At 53.3% G+C, this 19,077-nt stretch overlaps 1 protein-coding gene across 1 annotated transcript; it reads left to right on the top strand.

Moving 5' to 3' along the window:
- Window positions 1-720: 720 nt before the first annotated feature.
- On the top strand, window positions 721-8,952 carry LOC119099041 (YLP motif-containing protein 1). Its single transcript, XM_037222092.1, has 9 exons — window positions 721-1,460; window positions 1,762-1,810; window positions 2,340-2,495; window positions 2,978-3,116; window positions 3,594-3,669; window positions 4,084-4,130; window positions 4,853-5,243; window positions 5,649-5,800; window positions 7,298-8,952. The coding sequence occupies exons 2-9, from the start codon at window positions 1,772-1,774 to the stop codon at window positions 7,975-7,977; spliced, it is 1,680 nt and encodes a 559-aa protein (XP_037077987.1). The 5' UTR covers window positions 721-1,460; window positions 1,762-1,771; the 3' UTR covers window positions 7,978-8,952.
- Window positions 8,953-19,077: the final 10,125 nt, after the last annotated feature.

Genomic DNA, 19,077 nt, shown 5'->3' with positions numbered 1-19,077 from the left:
TGTGAATTTTATATTCCGATTCTTCGATCTGTCAACACTCTGAATGTGGTCAAAATCAGTGGAGGTTACCAAATCCACCAAAAATGGCTTTGAAATACACTGAGCTTTGACCTTTGATAGCTCCGTTGTGTTTTAACGTTACACCTAGCAACTCGTATATTCGCAAATGGAATGATTAGCTCTATGCATGTCTGTGTATAGCTCTATATACGGATTTCGATTGGCGGATGTGACACACGAATGTGAATGTGAATGTGTAATATTGACTGAACTTTGACGAACATTTAACGAACCTTGGAAGAGCAAAGAAATGCATGACCTTGACTTGCTTTGGCATTGTGGCGCATTGTGCAAAACGTGCGTGGTGCGGGTGTGATGTAAAGGTGGGGGTGGGTTACTGGGGTGTGAACATTTGCGTGTGTGTTGACTTGTCATTGCATTCCATTTAAGTCATGTCATGTAACTACCGCCTGTTTCATTCCTACCCTGACGTGCCATTGTATTGCCCCCACCCATGAGCGAACAAGTGGTGTAGTAGGTGTGCCATCGGGGTTGCAGCAAGTAATTTTTTATGGAGAGGGAGACGGAGTGCAGTCAGAATGCAGCACACCGATTTTATCCTTCTGTTAGGAGCTGTGTATAGTGAAAACATAGGCACTGGTTACTCCATTCTATGCCACCACATTGCTGCCACTGAGATGACACCTTACCTGGTGGCCAGATTGTAAAAATACATGTAGCACTGAACGTGGTAGGCATAGCAGGAACATTCAGCTGATGGCTTGGGTGCATACACACTGTAATCTGAACTTTTATAGTTTGAATCATCATCAGTTAAAGCATCAGTTTCAGAGCATTGGGGGTCAGTGAAATTCAGGGAATTATTATGTTGCAATGGGTCTGTTCCCATCACTTCTCCAAGAAAGGATGAGACAAGTCTGGATAAGGTTGGAGGAGTGCTGAAATCTGCTGCTGCAGAACCATTTCAGGGGAGATACCAGCTGCCAGTGTGGAACTTAATCAAGCAGTCTTAGTGTGCTGATGGTGAATCACATAGGACATACTGAAAAATGCACTGTGAACTTTGAATATAAATGATAATAATATACAAATATGAAACCATGAAAATGCCTAGCATGAAACCTACCTGTGCTAATTTATACCAATATTTTGCTTCTGTTAGGGGACAACTTTGTACCCATTTGTTGAAAGTTGAGAAGCATATGAATGAACCATGTCACTAATGTATATCACAGCATCCTGCAAACTCCTCCAAAAAGTCATCTTTCACTTCAAAGGCATTTCAAGTAATGAGCATTGAGAAGCTTGGAAGAGTGTGAGAAACCACAGGAATGATCAGATTAGTTTGAAAGATCATTGAGGAACTTGGAGATGGTTTGAGGAATTACAGGAATGATAACATTAGGTTGAAAGAGCTTTAGGAAGCTTAGAACCTCAGGGTGAGTTAGGAGTGACAAGATCAGATCCTGAGATAATTTCAAGCTAAAGTGCTCTGAGAACATTGAACACACCAAAGTCATTTGAAAATTAAGCTCGATTCAGCCTGGTCTTAGTTTGGTGCATGTGAGAACAAGTGTCAGTGCACCAATGTTAAATTGGTCTCTTGCATAGTGGATGGGTTGTTTTGCAGGGTGGACTATGGGATCTGTGTTATGTATGCTGGATGGGACAATATTATGCACCTTAATTTGTTTCACTGATGCTGGTGATGGCAATAGCTAACCATGTGCTGCTTATCAGGCTGCTCAACATGAAAACAAAGAAGGCCAAGAAAATGAAGAGGTCCAAGGTAAATGAACATGATTTACCTGTGTTAGCACTTTTTCACATTAGGGATGCTCATATTGTTGACAATAAAAATGATATTTTGTCTCATAGGAGTTGGTGCAAAATATTCTCGCTATGTTGCAAGGAGATCATTTTGACATAAGTGCTGTGCCTTAATGCATTTGGACTGAATCCTGGTATGCCACCATCACCTTGATGGAGTCAAATAATCAGTGTTGTCATTGCAACATGAATGGAGTACTTAGATCATCACTTAAAGTACCATGTTCACACTGTGTATGATGGATTTCTCAGGCTTTCACCAGCTCCCTCAATACTGCCTCACCTTTTCCAGGAGAAAAGTATGGATGCTGTTGCATGTTGCTAGCTTTAAGTATTTACAAACTGCCCCTAGGAGCATTTCAGAAAACCTGTGAGCTTGCACATTGTTGGCTACCTGAAGGAGTGTATGACTGGGATGAACTGAGGACTACCTATAGCACAGTCTACACCCATGTGTGATAACTGGCATGTGGGACGTGTCTTGTCAGACACGGGTGGACCTGAGTGAGGAGGATGAGTTGAACCTGGAGAAGAAGCTGCACACCATGGGCCACTATATGTCAGACAAGGCTGAAATGCTGGAACAGATGTTTTCCATCATCAGGGGTGAAAAACTTAAGGCCATGCTGCCACCTTTGCTGAAGGTGAGAAAGTGATTATGTTATATGCAAAATTGTCCTGTTTGCCTGTATTTATGTCCTATTCTACTCACTTTGATGCATTTGGTGTGTCATGTTTAGTGCTGCCACTTATCACTTGAAAACAAATTTCAAACTTCATGATAAGGTGAGAATATAGGTTATAAGACACTTCAGCTTTTGTACACAACTGTTATTATGATCTTATTAGTGCCTTCCCAGATGTTATGTACTAACATTTTTTCAACATTGGACACATCCTTATGTGGGCTGTGAATCACGGACTGATTATTTTCAGGGGAAAGCATGACACATGTCATGCATTTCCAGTCTCAGATATCAGCATGTGATTAGTATTTTCATGTGAGCTCCAGTGGACTGTTCAGGTCACAACTTAAGTGTCCAGGGAGTCTGGACATTCCCATCCACCCCAGGTTTGCCTGCCAGTAGTCTACCTAATGTGACCTACTGGACATGGGGCCACCCAGGAGCTGCCTCTGTCAGAGCTGAAGAGCTTGTGCCTGGTAGAGCTGGTCAAGATGTCGTCGGAGCAGGTGCGCACAGTGCTGGCTGGCCAGCCCTGCCCCCCTGATCAGGAGGACAACTCGGCCGACTCAGCTGATTCCGGTCAGTCCCCCCCCCCCCCAGCCTGCGGCTGCCGCCCGACCAGGGGCTGGTGGCAGGCTGTTGCCAGTCACGTCGTCGGGCCAGGCCCATGCCGGTGGACGATCATGGCTGGTGTTGACTTCTCAAAAGCGAGCATGTTTGCCGGAATTGAGGTCAGTGAAGATGTTAAAGCATGCCCCATTGCTGACTGGCTGATATTACCAAGGAGTGTTCACTGTGTTAGGATGTTGTGGATATGTGTAGCTGCTGTGCTGCCTCTCGGGTCTGGTCTCCAGCTGCCTCTTGGGTCTGGTCTCCAGCTGCCTCTCGGGTCCGGTCGCCAGCTGCCCTTGCGTGGCCGCTGTGCTGCCTCTCGGGTCCGGTCGCCAGCTGCCCTTGCGTGGCCGCTGTGCTGCCTCTCGGTTCCGGTCGCCGGCTGTTCGTGTGTGTCGGGCGGCTGGACTAACGGCTGACTGCTGTGTCGGTGCTGTACTCCAGACGTGGTCGCCGAGGAGCAGCCAGATTCGACCTCGATCGAGCCCGCCGCGGCAGCGCCGGCCGGCGGCGCACAACAGTGAGTACGGGCTCGCCAGCGCAGCCGTCCTTCCCCCCACGCCCGACACAGACACAACGTCGGTGGCGCTATCATCTCCAGTGTCGTACCCAGCCTCTCTTTGGCACGGCCGGGTACAACAGGGCACGTGAAGCACCATCTCTGGGAGACCGACCCTCACGCGGGAGTCGTACCATTCTCCAGCGTCCTGGCAATTGGTACTGGGTGGGTGACGCTTGAAGAAGCTCTAGAACTGAGCATGTGTCGGTCATTAGATGCTCAGAACACATAATCTCGATCTGAGGCCTCATTTTATGCTGCTGATGCAGGGTTCACTGATGTTTCTCCGAAAGGGCCTCAGTGAAGCCAGGCTGGTGTTCCTCGTGCTGCGTCACCGAGTGTACGGGGTCAGACAGACGTGTATCTTGTTTTCAGGGAGCAACAGCAGCAGCCCCCGGCCGCCCCTGCAGCTGATGGCAAAGGTGAGAGAGCTCGTCACACTGCCCTGTCATGACGGGCAGCACAATGGCCTGTGAGTTTCACCACGGAGCTGATGCAGCGAAAAAGCACTAGTCCTCCAAGTTTGGATGAAAATACGGCTGAGGGAAATATGTGGGCGGGAAATGCCAAATCTAGTTACGTTGTCTGAACTCTTAAGCAAAGGGGGACGGTGGGGACGGCGAGTGAGTAAAATCGCGGGGCATTTTAGCATGTAGTGTTCAGCGGTCACCTTTCGTGACCTCTGCAAAAGTCATTTTGTATTAGCCACATTAAAGGTCTTAATAGGATTGTGTGGTTCAAGGGACGTCAAAATCTAATTTCGAACTAACATTTTCGCAAGCTCCGGTGTGTGGTCGAATGCCACGGTGATCTCTTGGTTCAAAAGATAGAAGTTGGCCGAAGCTAAACATCATCTGCTGGCTTGCATTCATATTCAGGAGATCACCAATCGTATCCCAGTAACGTTGCTCTGCAGTCTTCGTCACTGAACTGTCGCGTCGTAATGCCTTGACCGTGACAATATCGTCCACTTCCGGTTGCCTTGTTACAAGAGTCGCCCGTGGATCTGTGTGGTGGTGTTCTGAAGTAGCTACCCGGGGCTTGCGTCAACGCCGAAGCCGGGCGTTGGTCGCACGAGCAATGGATGGTGCATCTGTCGCCCGATGTCCGCCCTCCTGACTGAGGCTCTTTAACCTGCCGCCAGGTGGCGAGGAGACGGACCTGACGCTGATGGAGCTGCTTGAACTGGAGATGCGAGCGCGCGCAATTAAGGCCCTGCTGGAGCGCGACGAGGAGCCGTCCGAGCCGCCGCCGCCGCCGTCCGAGCCCCCTCCTCCACCGTCGCCGCCACCACCACCGCAAGCCGCCGCCGTCGCTGCGCCGGCCGCGAACGCAGCGGCCGATCGGCAGACTGTCGCAGACACCCCGCCGGGTGACGCGGTGTCAGTCCAGCCGGCTTGGGTGCCGCCGGCAGCCCGGTCCCGCTCGGCCTCACCCGCCCCGCGTAACTCGCCGCCACCGCGCTCACCGCCGCCGCCGCGTTCGCCGCCGCCGCCGCCGCTGCTGCGCTCCTACCGCACGCGGAAACGATCACTGTCACGCTCGCGCAGCCGCAGCCGCAGCCGCCCGCGCCCGCGCTCGCGTTCGGGGGGCTCCCGGTCGTCGCGCAGCCGGTCGGGCGGGCGCGACTGGCGGCGCTCGGCATGCACTCCGCCGCGCGGCCGACGGCGCCGCAACTCCTCCCTGTCGAGCATCTCGAGCCGCTCGCTGTCCGGCTCTGCCAGCGGCCGGCGCCGCCGCCGCAGCAGCAGTCGCAGCAGCAGCCGCAGCAGCAGCCGCAGTCGCTCTTCGCGCAGCAGTGGCAGGCGCTCGCGCAGCGGCTCGGCGCGGCGAGGGCGTCGGCCGCCGACGGCCAGTCCGCCCGCGGCCAAGCGGCGCGCGGTGCGGCGCCGCCGGCCGCGCCCGGTCGGCGTGGAGCTGGAGGAGGGCGAGCTCAGCAGCGAGTACGACGAGGCGAGCGAGCCGGAGCAGCAGGCTGAGGAGCGCCGCTGGCAAGAGTACAACGACGACGTGGGCGTCGAGCTCGACTTCGCGACCGATGACAGGAGGCTTGACGGCGCGCCGGCGCCGCAGCGGGGCGACGGTGATGCCGGTCAGGCGGGCGGCGCGGACAGCGCGGAGACGCCTGATGCGGCTTCGCGGCCGGAGTCGACTGGAACAGCCCGGCCGGCGTCGCTCGGGAAGCCGGCGCCGACGGAAGACGCGGCCGACAAGGGGTCGGGGTCCACCGCAGACGACAGGAACGTCCAGGCCGGCGGTGCTTCGCCTCGAAAGCGCCCGTGCGTGGCTGCAGCAGGAGCAGATCGACAGGGCCAGGCGACAGGCGGCGAGCGACACTCACCGTGGAGAGAGGGTCCTGCAGCGACGGACTCAGCTGTGGCGGCGGGGACGGCGGCCGACCGGATCCGAGGTCCAAGTCATGCAGCGGCGCCACCCTCGGGCGTGCCAGTGCCTCCTAGCTCAGAGATGTTAACGTCTGCTTGTGGAGAATCGCCGGCTTCCTCTGGGGACGACTTGCCCGTCCTCGGGTTTCAGTTTGAACCGCATGGTGGGTTTACTTCCGTTGAGCAATACGATTTGGGCAATGTCCCCGCGGCGGGATCTCGACGCATGAAGGACCACGCCGCGAAGTGGGATTCCAGCGAAGATGTGGACGATGTCACCGCTGTTGAGAGTACTCTAGTCAGGACTGACAAAATGTCCGCAAAGGTTGCCCCCTTGACTCCGGGTTCCCAGTCGTTGGACACTGCCGGTAAGGGTGTTACCACGCAGCCGGAATGTGCGACCAAGACTGAAGCCTCCCCACGTGAAACCCAGAAGGCTTTCAAGCGGTCCCCGATCCCCAGCCCTCGCCGTCGGCGGCATCAGAGATCACCGAGGCCGCCGGCCGCCGCCAGCGACGCTACCTCCGCTGAGGTGATGCCGGTCAAGAAGCCGTCACTCGACGCTGGCTGGCCGGTGGAGGGGGCGCCAGAGGCCGCTGAGGTCGATGACCTGTCTGAGGACCCGACAGGCGGCTCGCGTAGGTCGGGTCGACTGCGGGGCCGGCGGCCGACGGGCGGCGCACGGCAGTCGCCCCCGGCCGACCGCCTGCGCCGCCACCGCAGCGGCTCGCGGGCCGTTGCGGCCGGCACCAGCCCCGCAGGGAAGGCGGAGACTTTGGCACACCACAGTACGGAGGAACGTGAGGACAAAGGTTCGGCAATGTCCGACACAAGCCCAGGGAAGACGACTGACTCCAGGCCGGGAAAGAGCGGCGACACAGCGGCGGGCTCCGCCTGCGATGCGCCTCCGGCCGATTGTCCGGCCGCCGCTCGCTCGAGTCCGCGGAAGTCGCGGCGCTCGTGGGCGCCGCCGGCCCGAGCGTCGTCGCCGGAGCGGGCGGACGAGGCCGGCGGCGGTCGGGCCCGACGCGGCCGCAGTTCGGGCCGCACGCCACCGGCCGAGCCGGAGCCGAGCCGGCCGGCGGTGCGGCGCCGCACTGGCGGCCGGCCGCGGACCGGCTCCGGCGCCGGCGGCGAGCCGCGCCCTGAGGGGTCGCAGGCCGGCGGCGGCGCTGGCCGCTCGGAGGCTGCTCCGGCGCCGGCAGAGGACAGCGCCGCCGGTCAAGTGGGCGATGCAGCGGGAGGGGCCAAGGCGGCCGCCTGCAGCGAGGCGCCGCCCGGCCCGAGCGTTTCCGCGGGCCCGACGGCAGCCTCCGGGCCGGACGCGTCGGCGCAGCAGGGGATCGGCTACTGGCGCGAGCTGGCCGCCGAGGCGCAGCACCGCTACCTTGCGGAGGAGGCGGAGACGGCGCGGCTGACACGTCAGGAGCAGAGCCGCCTGCAGGAGCTGGAAGCGCGCCTGGAGCAGCAGGATGACGCGCTGGAGCAGGGCATGGCTGGCCACACATGGGCTGTGCGCTGGCTGCAGAGTGACAAGGTGCAGAGCGTTGTCAACACCAGCAAGGTGTACAGCCGCGTCAAGCAGAAGCTCAAGTCACTGAAGCGCACCGGCGAACCGTCGCCTCGGCCCGAGGAGCCGCGCGTCAAGGAGCTGCCCCAGGTGATCGGCAGCATCGAGGAGTATGAGAAGCTCTTCGGCAAGAAGGTGGTGGTCAGCGGGCCGCCGCCGGAGCCGGAGCCGGAGCCGGAGCCGGCATTGAGGCCGGAGCCGAGCGGCGGCGCTGGGGCTGAAGCTCGGGAGGCGGCCAAGCCGTCCGTCCAGGAGGCCGCCGCCTCAAGCGACGACGAGGATGCCATCTGGGGCGATATTCTGGGGCAGGACTAGGGCGGCTCGCCGGTGGCCGGCTGCGGCTCAGAGGCGAGTGTTGATGCGTTTGAGTGGAACCAGAATACGTCTCGTTTTCGTCAGAGAAGCGGAGCGGTCGAGGGATGTTCGTTCAGACGTGGCTCGTCCGCTGTGGCGTTTGCGCCGGCCAGTGTTGCTAGCGTAGCAGGCCAGAATTCCGCCTACTTCGACGGAGAAACGTGCGAATCGTTCACCATCTCCATTTTACCTGCAAATACAGGGATTGTGTATATTAAAGTGCACTGGTGTGCAAACGGTGGTGCGATATGATTGTCAGCATCCTTTCCAGACGGATCTAAACTGGATGAAATGGGTTTCAATTTTGTGCTAATAACGTAAGCTGTTCAGTGTTCAGTTGAGACTTCTGCTATTGTGTCGAGAAAGGCATGTGGCCGAAATATCAACTTAACTATATCTAAATTCTCCTGCGTTTTCCGAGCAATAAGGCTAATACTTCTGTCTTATCTTGGTGCCAATCAGCATGACGAGCTTGCGGTTGTAGCAACTCGCATCAATTCGCGGACCAGAGCTCTTATTGCAGCCAAGCGATGCATCGGTGCCTGTTTTCAGTGCCATATATCCAAATTTTGTGCCGACTATTTCAAGGTTGCCCGGACATCCGCGACGTCATGGTGTCGTCATTCAAATCCTGTAACTCTGCTGGCCATGCGGCGTTTAAGGCGAAGCATGTAATTGTCAGTTCATTCATATCCGGCGTTCGCGAGCACGATTTCCAGATATAGCGGCCGCCAATTGGCTCCCAACCGATGTGCAAACTTTGCAAGATGGTATCACGAATTAATTTTGTGCTGGGTAGTACCAGAAATTGTGCATGCATCCTAGTTTTGCCGAAATAGGACCCTACTCGACTAGCTCAAGAACAGCCCTATAACCGGGTGCATCAATACAAGAAAGCACTTGAGTGTCCCATCTTTGGGACGTATTTCAAAAACGTACCCTGGTGGAACGTCAGCACCAGTTGCGTTTAATGATAGCATTGGGTAGTGCCGCTGCGGTACCGTCGAGACAAGGATATCAATTTTACTTATTTATAGTCCGAATCACGCCGTTATGCTTTGTGACAGCACTACCTAGTGCTACTGCAATTCTTTCCTACAGTTGCGACCACCGTCATGAAAACGACCATGCGCTCCCCTGCTGGCGCGAATAAAAGAACGGTTGTGATTGGCCCATGGGTAAGAGCCTGTTCCCGGGAAGTTGTTAGTTGAAACTTGAAGTATTGCACCACATGGGTCTCGTCACACTCCGTTTCCGACATCCAAAGTGCGTCTCGAAAAGAGCAACTGTGTTTAGCGTCATAGAGGAGAAATCAAACACGTTTCGTTCAATTCGCGTGATGATAGCTTTATGTTCGCATATATTTTTGTCTTAACAGTGTCTCAGGATTGCGCAGCATTTCTTACTCAAATATTTTGTGATACGTTGGTTGCAAGTATTACAACACACATTGGAAGACAATGTTTCAATTCTTTCTTCAAAAAGAGCACATCTCACCGATTCCCCTTTTCCCTCCACCGATTTCCATGAATCCAATTAAACAAACGATGTGAGTCATTCATGCTTAGCGATCAAACCTCCGCATACTGTTCAAATAACGACGCGCGGCAGCCTCGGAAAAATCAGTCTGTGGGGCGGCCTTACTATTTTTTTAAAAAACGACCCAACAAGTCATCGATCGAAGGCCGTCGGTCTGACTGAAGAAAATCTTTCGTTTATTTAGGGATGGGGGTCAAAAACCCCTAGAAAACTTACGTGGCGGGTTCTGATCGCAGGAATGTTTTCCTTTGCAATACTCTGCCAAATGATGCCTCATTTTACATGCAGCACTGCGCACGGTTATCATTATTTGACCCGCGAAACACTCGCAACATTCAGAGTGGCTAAGTACGTTGTTAGGTGCATTTGCGAGGGACGCCATCCGCATAAATAAGAAAGTATTAGTGGCCTCATTCCTCGGAGACAAACTAGAAAAATGGAGATACAGCCAGGTTGATATTTCGTCAGCATGCTTTTATCGAAACGATATAGGTTTCGAAGGCCAATGAAGTTTCTTGCGTCATGTTGATAATAATCGGTCAGTCATTTTCTCACACGCTAGCGTTGAAAAATGATAGGCAGTTTATCTCTGTACTGTTGCCTTTGGAGCAGCGGTGCAGTTCCGCAAAATGAGTTGGGGGGTGGGGGAGGACTAAATAGTGAAAAATGACCTAACCAACATTACCCAATAAGCCCCCGACAACCCCGTTTCCCTCCTCCAACTGAAATGGAAGCCACGCCTCCGTTTTGGAGTAAATAGATATTTCAGGGCAGGCATCGCATGGCCAAGTTTTCCATTTCCTTGACCTGTAAAGGAAATTCACAAATTTTCGCTGTTAAATCTGTAATAAATGCGGAGTATCCCCCACTATGTAGTTACGGGGATGCGTTTTGATTAAATGTTACAGTTATTTTTGTAATATGAAAACTAAAACATGTTATCAATTTAGCGTATGCAATACTCCCGACTGGCTGCAAGCTATTTCAGGGACATAGGACATGCTTCTTTACCGACCTGCCATAACGGATCACCATGAAAGCCGTCGTAGCTCAAAAGCTTAATTAACTTACTCGACCCCTAGATGGCAGAACTAGCCATGCTCCTGATATCCGAGGACCGAGCGACTGTTGGTGGATGGGACTCCTCTCCGGGGGTTGTGCACGCGTGCTCATTTAAGTGCTAAATGCGGGACGCGTACCCATACTGAGTGCTCCGTTTGCATGCGTTACCATGACAGCCACAGAGCGCCATCAGTTACTTACCTGCCTACCATAATAATGAACTCCATGAACTCAAGCTATCTGAGCCCACTGATTTAACAGTCTTGATGTGCTTTTGAACCTGAGCTCCACGGATGTCAATTTTTGGGGTTACTAAGCACCCCCCCCCCCAATGCAAGCCCTCTGAACCCTCTCCTGAGCCCCAATGTACGTGGACAAAACAGGAGTGAAGTATTGGGATGTCAGGTACCTGAAAATATCATTATTAGTTTCCCGTTCATTTTAGACCACAGAGTACACTGTAGGTACCTTACATGTTGCTGCAATTCCAACTCCTCATATTTTAGGCTAGTACGCCAATATTAGCAGGTTTTGACGAGATGTCGCCTTGATCGGGCAAAAAACGGACTGCGATAAGCGGCAGCTTATGGGCACCAGATGGCTGAGTGTACGGTTTACGGGCTTTTAAGGGAATGAACGAAAACACTCCAAGCTCCATCTTTATCGCAAAATGTAAAAAACTTCATATATTAACGCGTTGCTTTTCAGTGATATCATCTTGCATCACCTGGGACTAAAGAAGACCTTTACCCCAGTGCACCTTTCTTGTGTCACGCCATTTTTACTTTACTACTTTGCTGTCATGTGATGGTGGCACTGTTAACACCATCACTCAACTCATATGCCAATATTTCGTGCTGTATATTGCTCATATGACCTTGGACGGTGGTCATGGTCGAAAATCCTCTGAACTTCCACGGCCTCTTTAGATGGTACTACCCGATGTCCAAGCTAACACCTTTCATGCGTTTGAGATAGGTCAGGCTATGCAGCTGTTTTGTGCGACATCTTGGCGACCCGAATGTGATTTTCATCCAGTTTCATGCCAAGGCCATTGCGTTTTCACATGTTATATGCCCAAAGCCTAATTTCGTCACGAGATAGATGATGACCCTATGAAGTCAATCTGTATCGCAAAGGCCATATTACTGATGGGTTCGTCATGAAGTCAGCTTGCCGATGTAACCTATCCTGAGTTGTCTTCGTCACAATGAGACCCTGGCTTCATATGACCTTTTGCCTTCTTTCGTCGAGTTTTACAATCGTGATGTCATGTGGTGGTGGCATTATTCTAAGTGTCACTCAACTGCTCTGAACAGCTTTCGCGCCTCTTGATTGCTCACGTGGCCGTGGACGTTGGCAAGGTCTAAATTCATCTGAACTTTCATGACTCCTTGAGGTCCAACGAGCCAAAGCCCAGCCTAATGCCTTGATTTGCAATTGAGATAGGTCCATGCAGTGCTGTGTGTCTGTTTTTAGCGAAATCGATGGCGACTGTAATGTTGGTTTAATCAGGTTTCCTGCTGAGGCGAACCCGGTTTAACACATTGGGATAGAAAATGTCCAAAATGATCGTCCTTTGCAGATAGATAAGACAGTGGTAATAGCCATATTCCTCGGGGAAAAACAAGAGAATGGAGATATAGATGTCACGAATGACTGTCTTTATCTCTATTCTTCTATTTTTTTTTCTTCGAGGAATGAGGTCATTACTAGCGTCTTATCTATGTGCACAATGCTCCTCGCAAATGCACTTAACAACTTACGTTCTTTGCAGCTATCTGAAAAATTTCAAAATGATCGGAAAACATGCTTCTACCGGATTTTGCGACGTGATGGGGTTTCATTTGGACACATGCTCTGCTATTGGACTATTATTACAGGTTACTTGTATTTCTCAACAAGCGCTTAGGTGGGGGTCAATTTGTCCCCCGAAGGTGTTTCCGGAATGCTTTCCGAACGGTGCGGCGTGGCCGCGCCAACTTTTGCAAAGCTGTAGACAATGGAATGGCGGATCGTTCGGTATCAAAATCTGTACGTATCTTGTAAGGTTGTTGATATACGGCAGGTCAAAGTCAGGCCATAGATTCAGCAAACTCAATTCTAGGGAATGGTTCAATCTGATGCGACAATGGAGTGTTAGACGGAGCCATACGTCTCTGAGATACTTTCTTAGACAGCACAACAATTGAACGAACAAATTCCATCGACCTAGGGTCAGGTATGAAGGTCTGACCAAGACCGAAACTAGTCCGTTGCATCATTTGATAGCTTACTGTATGCGTTAGTTTCTGGTACTCATTCCGAATTAATTGATAACAGGAACCGCATTATACATCTTCCATGGCTTCTTAACGGGCAGGATAGGTTACTGACCCAAGGTGGCCCGGGCCAATATCTTGTTTATGGAACATACTGCCTAGCGTAATTTTTGTCGCTTATCCAAATGCAAAACTCAAAGCAGTCTTGTATGGTTTTGATCACCATGGCCCTTTAAGAAGTCAAACAAGGTTACGGACCTTAAACGAGCATGTGTCATTTTGCTTAAAGCAGGTGTGTAGGTTTGGGGTCACTTTAGACACGAATATGTAGTTTGACCTCGTTTGACCTTAATTGACAAAAAAGCCATGACCTAGGAACCTCAAACTTTGACCCAAATGAGTTCATGTATAAAAAAGACACCCTGTGAATTTGGTGTTTCTAGCTTTATTAGTTTGTGAGATCTTAGGTGTCAAATTGGCCCTCACCACTTGGGGTATCCAACCGGCCACCCGGGCGCGTGTTAGCACCCGTAGAACGGACAATGCCTAGGCTCCGGAATAGTCCCATTCTACTCAGTGGTGCAATATCTACCAATATGCGGAGCTTCAGCGAAATCCAAGGAGATCGAAAATCCATCTGAATATCACTATCGGACTCTTGCTGTTTTCACGGACATATCGCGCTGTGTCCAGCACGACATGGCTCTGTGCATGGATCTGCGCATGGTACTGTGCATGGCTTGTGCATGACTCTGCACATGGCTATGTGCATGGCTGATACGCTATCACGGTACTATAAGTGCCCGGATCAACAAGTCCACACAATGATTAATGCATGGATGTGTCTCAGAATAAATAAGCCCGACACAGCTTAACTACAGCTTAACACAGCTTGTAACTACATTCCAAATATGATTATAATGGCATACACACAACTGAAGTATGGGGATGATGGAAGGAATAACCAGGTTTCCTTTGTGATGACTTCGAGGTACTAATCCCAGTTGGCTGTCTTTTTGTTCTGTGCGTTCATATAAATGTACAAACAACTATGTGCGTTAAAAGACTAGTTGTTTAGATTACACGCATTACCTGCTCTAAAGGCATGGTGTTCTGAACGACTGTTCCATAAACACTGACCATGCCTTTCCCCGTCATTGAGGGGCTTCCCTGGAAAGTGGAATTCCCAGAAACGATTCCCAGCACTAGTATCCCGCAACAACAGCTTATTCCCAGGCTTTACCTAAAGGGACGAAATTAAATGCCATCTATGAATTCAAGTGCCTACGCACTCGTGCTGGTTGCACATCTACTCACTTGCATTGATCCAAATGCTCGGAGCAAAACGCTGGCCATTGTTTGCGTGCCTTTTGCTGCGCGGTCTTATGTAAACCTCCGTCTTACGCTGGCATTCATAGTTTTTTTTAGTATTTTATAGGAACGTTCCTGTCTAAATGAACGCTTCTGCATCCGTGCCACTGGCCGGGAGTAAGTTGGCACCGGCTGACACTGTTTCCACGAGCACTGGTGGTTCTCATCAATGACGGAGATACGCATACGAACGAGTACTTTTCCTAAATCGTTACAATCAGAAAGAGGTGCCATGCAGGCCCGACCGATGAGCAGACGCACCAGAGGCTGGATCCTTCGGCGCGGGTTACCCGCCGTGTCATCTTTGCAGTGTGCCAACATGGTGCCAACTCCCGAGTGAGCTGGCGCCATGTCGATGCGACGCTGCTGCCAGTGTGCGACCTCTCGCCGGTGGCGCACCGATGGACAGCCCGGGCCAATGAGGAGACTCGACTCGAATATTCGACAGGACCGTCGACTGACCGCCGCCGCCCGGGCGGTAACGTGTCATCACGGGCGGCACTTGAGACCACCTGCGATGATGCTCGCACTGTACAGCGGCAGGGTGAGTGAAGCTGGCAAAGTTTCCACAAGTCGGAAACTTCTGGCAACGCCTGGACCTCCCAGTCCGGAGTTCGAGGAAGGAGTGGCATCTGTGTGGCTGGCCGAAGCCTCACAGCTAGCTGACGGGGTCGATGAATGCTCATGGATGGCGTTCAGCGCCGTCAGCCGTCGGCCCACGCCTGGCTGATCGCACCCCGGAAGACTGCAGGCCCAGGCGTCACCTTCCAGGACCTCAAATCCGCGTCGGCAGCGTTAGAGTAGTCAACGGTGTCGCTGAGCGCGGGACAGGAATACGGAGGCAGTTCGTGGACACGTCACTGGGGACGAGGCTCGTGTTCAGTGACTTGTGCAGGCGGTGGAGCGTCATACGGCGCAAACAAGGCCATAGAAACAATGGGTGCAACTACGGAGCATAGCCAAAGTTTTGTTCACTTCAACGTCCGCATATCTCCACACGCTCGGAAATATGCCATGGACAGGTGTCATTTGAGCCGTACAGGAGCATATCATATGTCTTATACGATTAGCTTCCCCCACATACTGTTTTTTATATGCAAAAGCACAAATTTTATATAGCTAGGTTACGCACTTCTATCGCTGTATTGGCAGAACACAAGTATGATATGCTTTAAAAATGAGCATGCCTTATTTTCCTAATCTGTATTGCCGCTGCCCTGGAAAGTCCAGTCAATTCCGGTTTGTTTTTAGCAGACAAAAGTATTAAACCCTTGTCTGTATCGAAGGACTGACACCATGAAAACGCATCAGAAAAGATGGACGTTCCATCATTCCAGATGGATATTTCATGGTGTTCAGGTGTTCTCTGTTAGCGTTCAATTTTTCCAGAGTCTAAAATGACTTAAGCATGCAGAGTCTAAGTTCCGTATGTCACCCTTGAGTCGTTTTTTTATTTTGATGAAAGTGGTGCCAATGGACTTCAAATGTCGCCAACAACGGGACAATGTACTAGAATATACATCTCAGTCAGCGTCAGCTTGTTCATGACGCCCTTAATGAGCGCATACCATATATCGTTAAGAAAGCTCGAACAGCTCGTTGACGCTCATTGGAGCCCGTTTGTTCAATATATCCCATGCCTCGTCTGATGATGCGGAGCGGCCGCAGCTGGGTACGTGTCAGTGACGCACCACGCCGCGCCGGCAGTGGGTGGGGGAGGGAGGGGGCTGGCAGGCAGTAGGTGGCTGACCGTCAGTGGCTGGCTGGCCGCCGGTGGCCGGCTGGCTGGCGGTGGGTGGCTGGCCGGCGGAGGGTGACTGGCCGGCAGTGGGTGGCTGGCCGCCGGTGGATGGCTGGCCGCCGGTGGGTGGCTGGCCGCCGGAGGATGGTTGGCCGCCGGTAGATGGCTGGCCGCTGGTGGGTGGCTGGCCGCCGGTGGATGGCTGGCCGCCGGTGGGTGGCTGGCCGCTGGTGGGTGGCTGGCCGCCGGTGGATGGCTGGCCGCCGGTGGATGGCTAGCCGCCGGTGGTTGGCTGGCCGACGGTGGGTGGCTGGCCGCCGGTGGGTGGCTGGCCGCCGGTGGATGGCTGGCCGGCGGTAGGTGGTTGACCAGCAGCGGAGCTGAGGGCGTGACATAAGCTGAGGCTTCTACTTTCTGGCAGTGTTGGAACTGTCGTTTCCCAATTTCAATCCTATGTCTACCATGCAATGCTCTGCACCCATTCATTCAGCTATCGTTCCTTGCACTTAATTTGCCCGAGCACGCACACACCACATTTACCTTCGTATTTAATATGTGATGGAACGGGCGAAATCATTTGTGCTAATTTCAGCGTCTATTTTAATCACACCCGAGCCATAGCCTTTCGCTGCAGGTTAAGTGAACATGTCTCGCCACGCACGAACCCGCGCACTATCCCCGCGTACTTGGTCTGTTATCTGATCTCAGCGCTCTATGCATGCGGCTGAGTTGCCATTGTTGACGCGTACCGTTGTCATGACGACGATCGCTGCCATTTGCTTTCAGCCAAACGACACAGCCATCAAATTCGATTTGTATTAAAAGCAATTTGCCTTTCGGTATGTGACGCCGGATGCCGTCTTTGAGCGAGCACTTCTGCTGGACCAGGCAGTCCATCCGGTGCTGAGCGTGCCGGGGGTACTCCCAGGCTGGATAGGAGCGTCCCCCGCGTGAGCACAGCGCTTCACTGGGCCCGCCATGCCTCAGTTCACGTACCTTCATGAGGCTGCTGCACCGGCTGGAGGGCGGTCAGCCAGGCTCCACCCGGTCTCCAGCGCAGCCACCTGATTTGAGCTACTGATGACGCGGGCAGCCGGCGGGCGCAGCTGGACCGCCTGCGGCCGGCGCAGCTGGGCCGCCTGCCCACCCGGGGCGCGCGGGACAGGCCGGGCCCGATCGGTTCAGCCCGATCGGAGCCGGCGTCTGCGTGCTCGTGGAGACCATCCGTTCGCTGAGGACAGGAGGGTGAGGTTCGGTCGTCACCTCATTTAAGGTTATGCAGGGAGATCCAGCTGACGGGCCTTCCAAATCTCCGGCAGGCGTGTGGCCCCTTTCAAGGCTTGTACTGCGGGACTGTACTTCTGAGGAGCACTGCTTTGAAATAGAAGCGAGAGTATTAGAGTTCTCAGCGACAGAAAGGGCGGATCCACACTCTACGCCCGGTTTGTGGGATTCGTGGGCCTTATCGCTGCTCACTCTCGTCATCAAACATGCTGAGGGGTCTTCTGCCTCTGCGAGATTAAGGCGCAGAGGCTCAGCACCTTCTGCCTCTGCGATATCAAGGCGCAGAGGCTCAGTACCATTGGTCGCGCGGAAGTCGGTCTGTGCCGCGACCAACATGCTCGGAGGCGCACCGCGATGTCGCCGCCCGACTGTGTCCATGCGGGGCCTCCTCTTCGCCGGCCTCGGCCCGGCCCGGTGCGGGGACAGGACCCGGGACCGCCGGTCCGGATCAGAGTACCGGCGGCAGCGGGGCCGGCGACCGCCCTTCTTGCGGCTGGCTGCACTGGTGTCGGCCAGCCGCTCGGGCCGGTGGGAGGGGAGCGGCGTGGGCGGCCGGCCGCCGGCACCGGCTCGCGTTCGACGCGACATTACGGCCGGGACGAACGGCTCCTGCAGGCGCTCTGAGATCAGACGGCGAATGGAGCCGCCGCTGACGGCGAGCCCCGCCGGCGTCACGGACCGCTTCTCGCGGGACGCCTGCAACCAGAGGACTGGTGAAGCTAGCACACGTCATACCGAGCGACTTCTGGGAGCTCACGGAACCGGCACAGCGCGCCGATCGATCATGGCCGGGATAAATGTCACCGTGGTGGAGGCGGGGCGGGGGCTTGCTCTCACAGCACCGACTGAAATTATGGGAGCAGGAAATAGGGTAGGAGGCGGGGAAGGTCATGCCTAAATGGGGAAAATTTAACTAAAGCTGCAGGTCGATGCACGATAAGAGGGCGTTTCGACGATGCTAAAAGCGTTCTAACCACCGGCCTCTCGCATGTTCCAACACTCGTGGCTAAAACATTGCTGTCCATATGATGCTCTATGATGTCCCTATGGTGTCCCTGCGCTGTGGTCTTTATGGTATGGTGTGCTTAAAGAAGTCCTCATCTTTCTGTCAGCTTCATGGTGACCTTTCATCTTCCGGTCCACATTCTAAGGCGTAGGAACAAGAGCAAACACGCTTCGGGAAATTTTAAAGGAAATGATTTGATCTCGGTAATGACATGTGCGTGTTGATACACGTCAATGATTCAAGCATGTGTCAGTTAAATTTTACACATTTATGGCGTATTACGTGCTCTGGAGATATATAAGTACAGACGATTATCTTGTTCGGCAATGCCATGCAGGATAAAAGTCAACCGACTCCTCGTGCAAACGTTTGGAGGGATATCCTTTCCAGTGATGGCAAAGCCATGGCTATTAAAACCAAGTACGTAAAGGTTAACATGTTAAAAAAGCTGGCTTTGAAACAACGCTATGTGAATTTGCAAGGAAAGCAACTGATTTGTGTAAAATTTTCATTGCAGCCAGTGTTTTGTAAAACAAATCTGCTTCTAGAATGTGAAATTTGAAAGCACTTACATTAACCCGCCCGGAAGGCCGGTTAACACATTTCGCTCGAGTGAGGGGTGGGGTGAGGGATGGGGGAGTGGGGTGGGGGGTAACGGCGGTGTGGGGTGAAGTGGGGGGAAATTTGACTCCCGAGATCTCAAAAACTAAGTCAGAGGCAACAAATCCACAGGGTAGGATGCCCTGTGTGTGAATGGTGCACACGCGTTGTGATTTGTAAAGGTTGTTAGCGGGCGC

Source organism: Pollicipes pollicipes, unplaced genomic scaffold (genome assembly GCF_011947565.3).
Source record: "Pollicipes pollicipes isolate AB1234 unplaced genomic scaffold, Ppol_2.1 Scaffold_4740;HRSCAF=5597_pilon_pilon_pilon, whole genome shotgun sequence".
NCBI classification, from domain to species: domain Eukaryota; kingdom Metazoa; phylum Arthropoda; class Thecostraca; order Pollicipedomorpha; family Pollicipedidae; genus Pollicipes; species Pollicipes pollicipes.
This window is presented reverse-complemented; position numbering and strand designations above follow the sequence as displayed.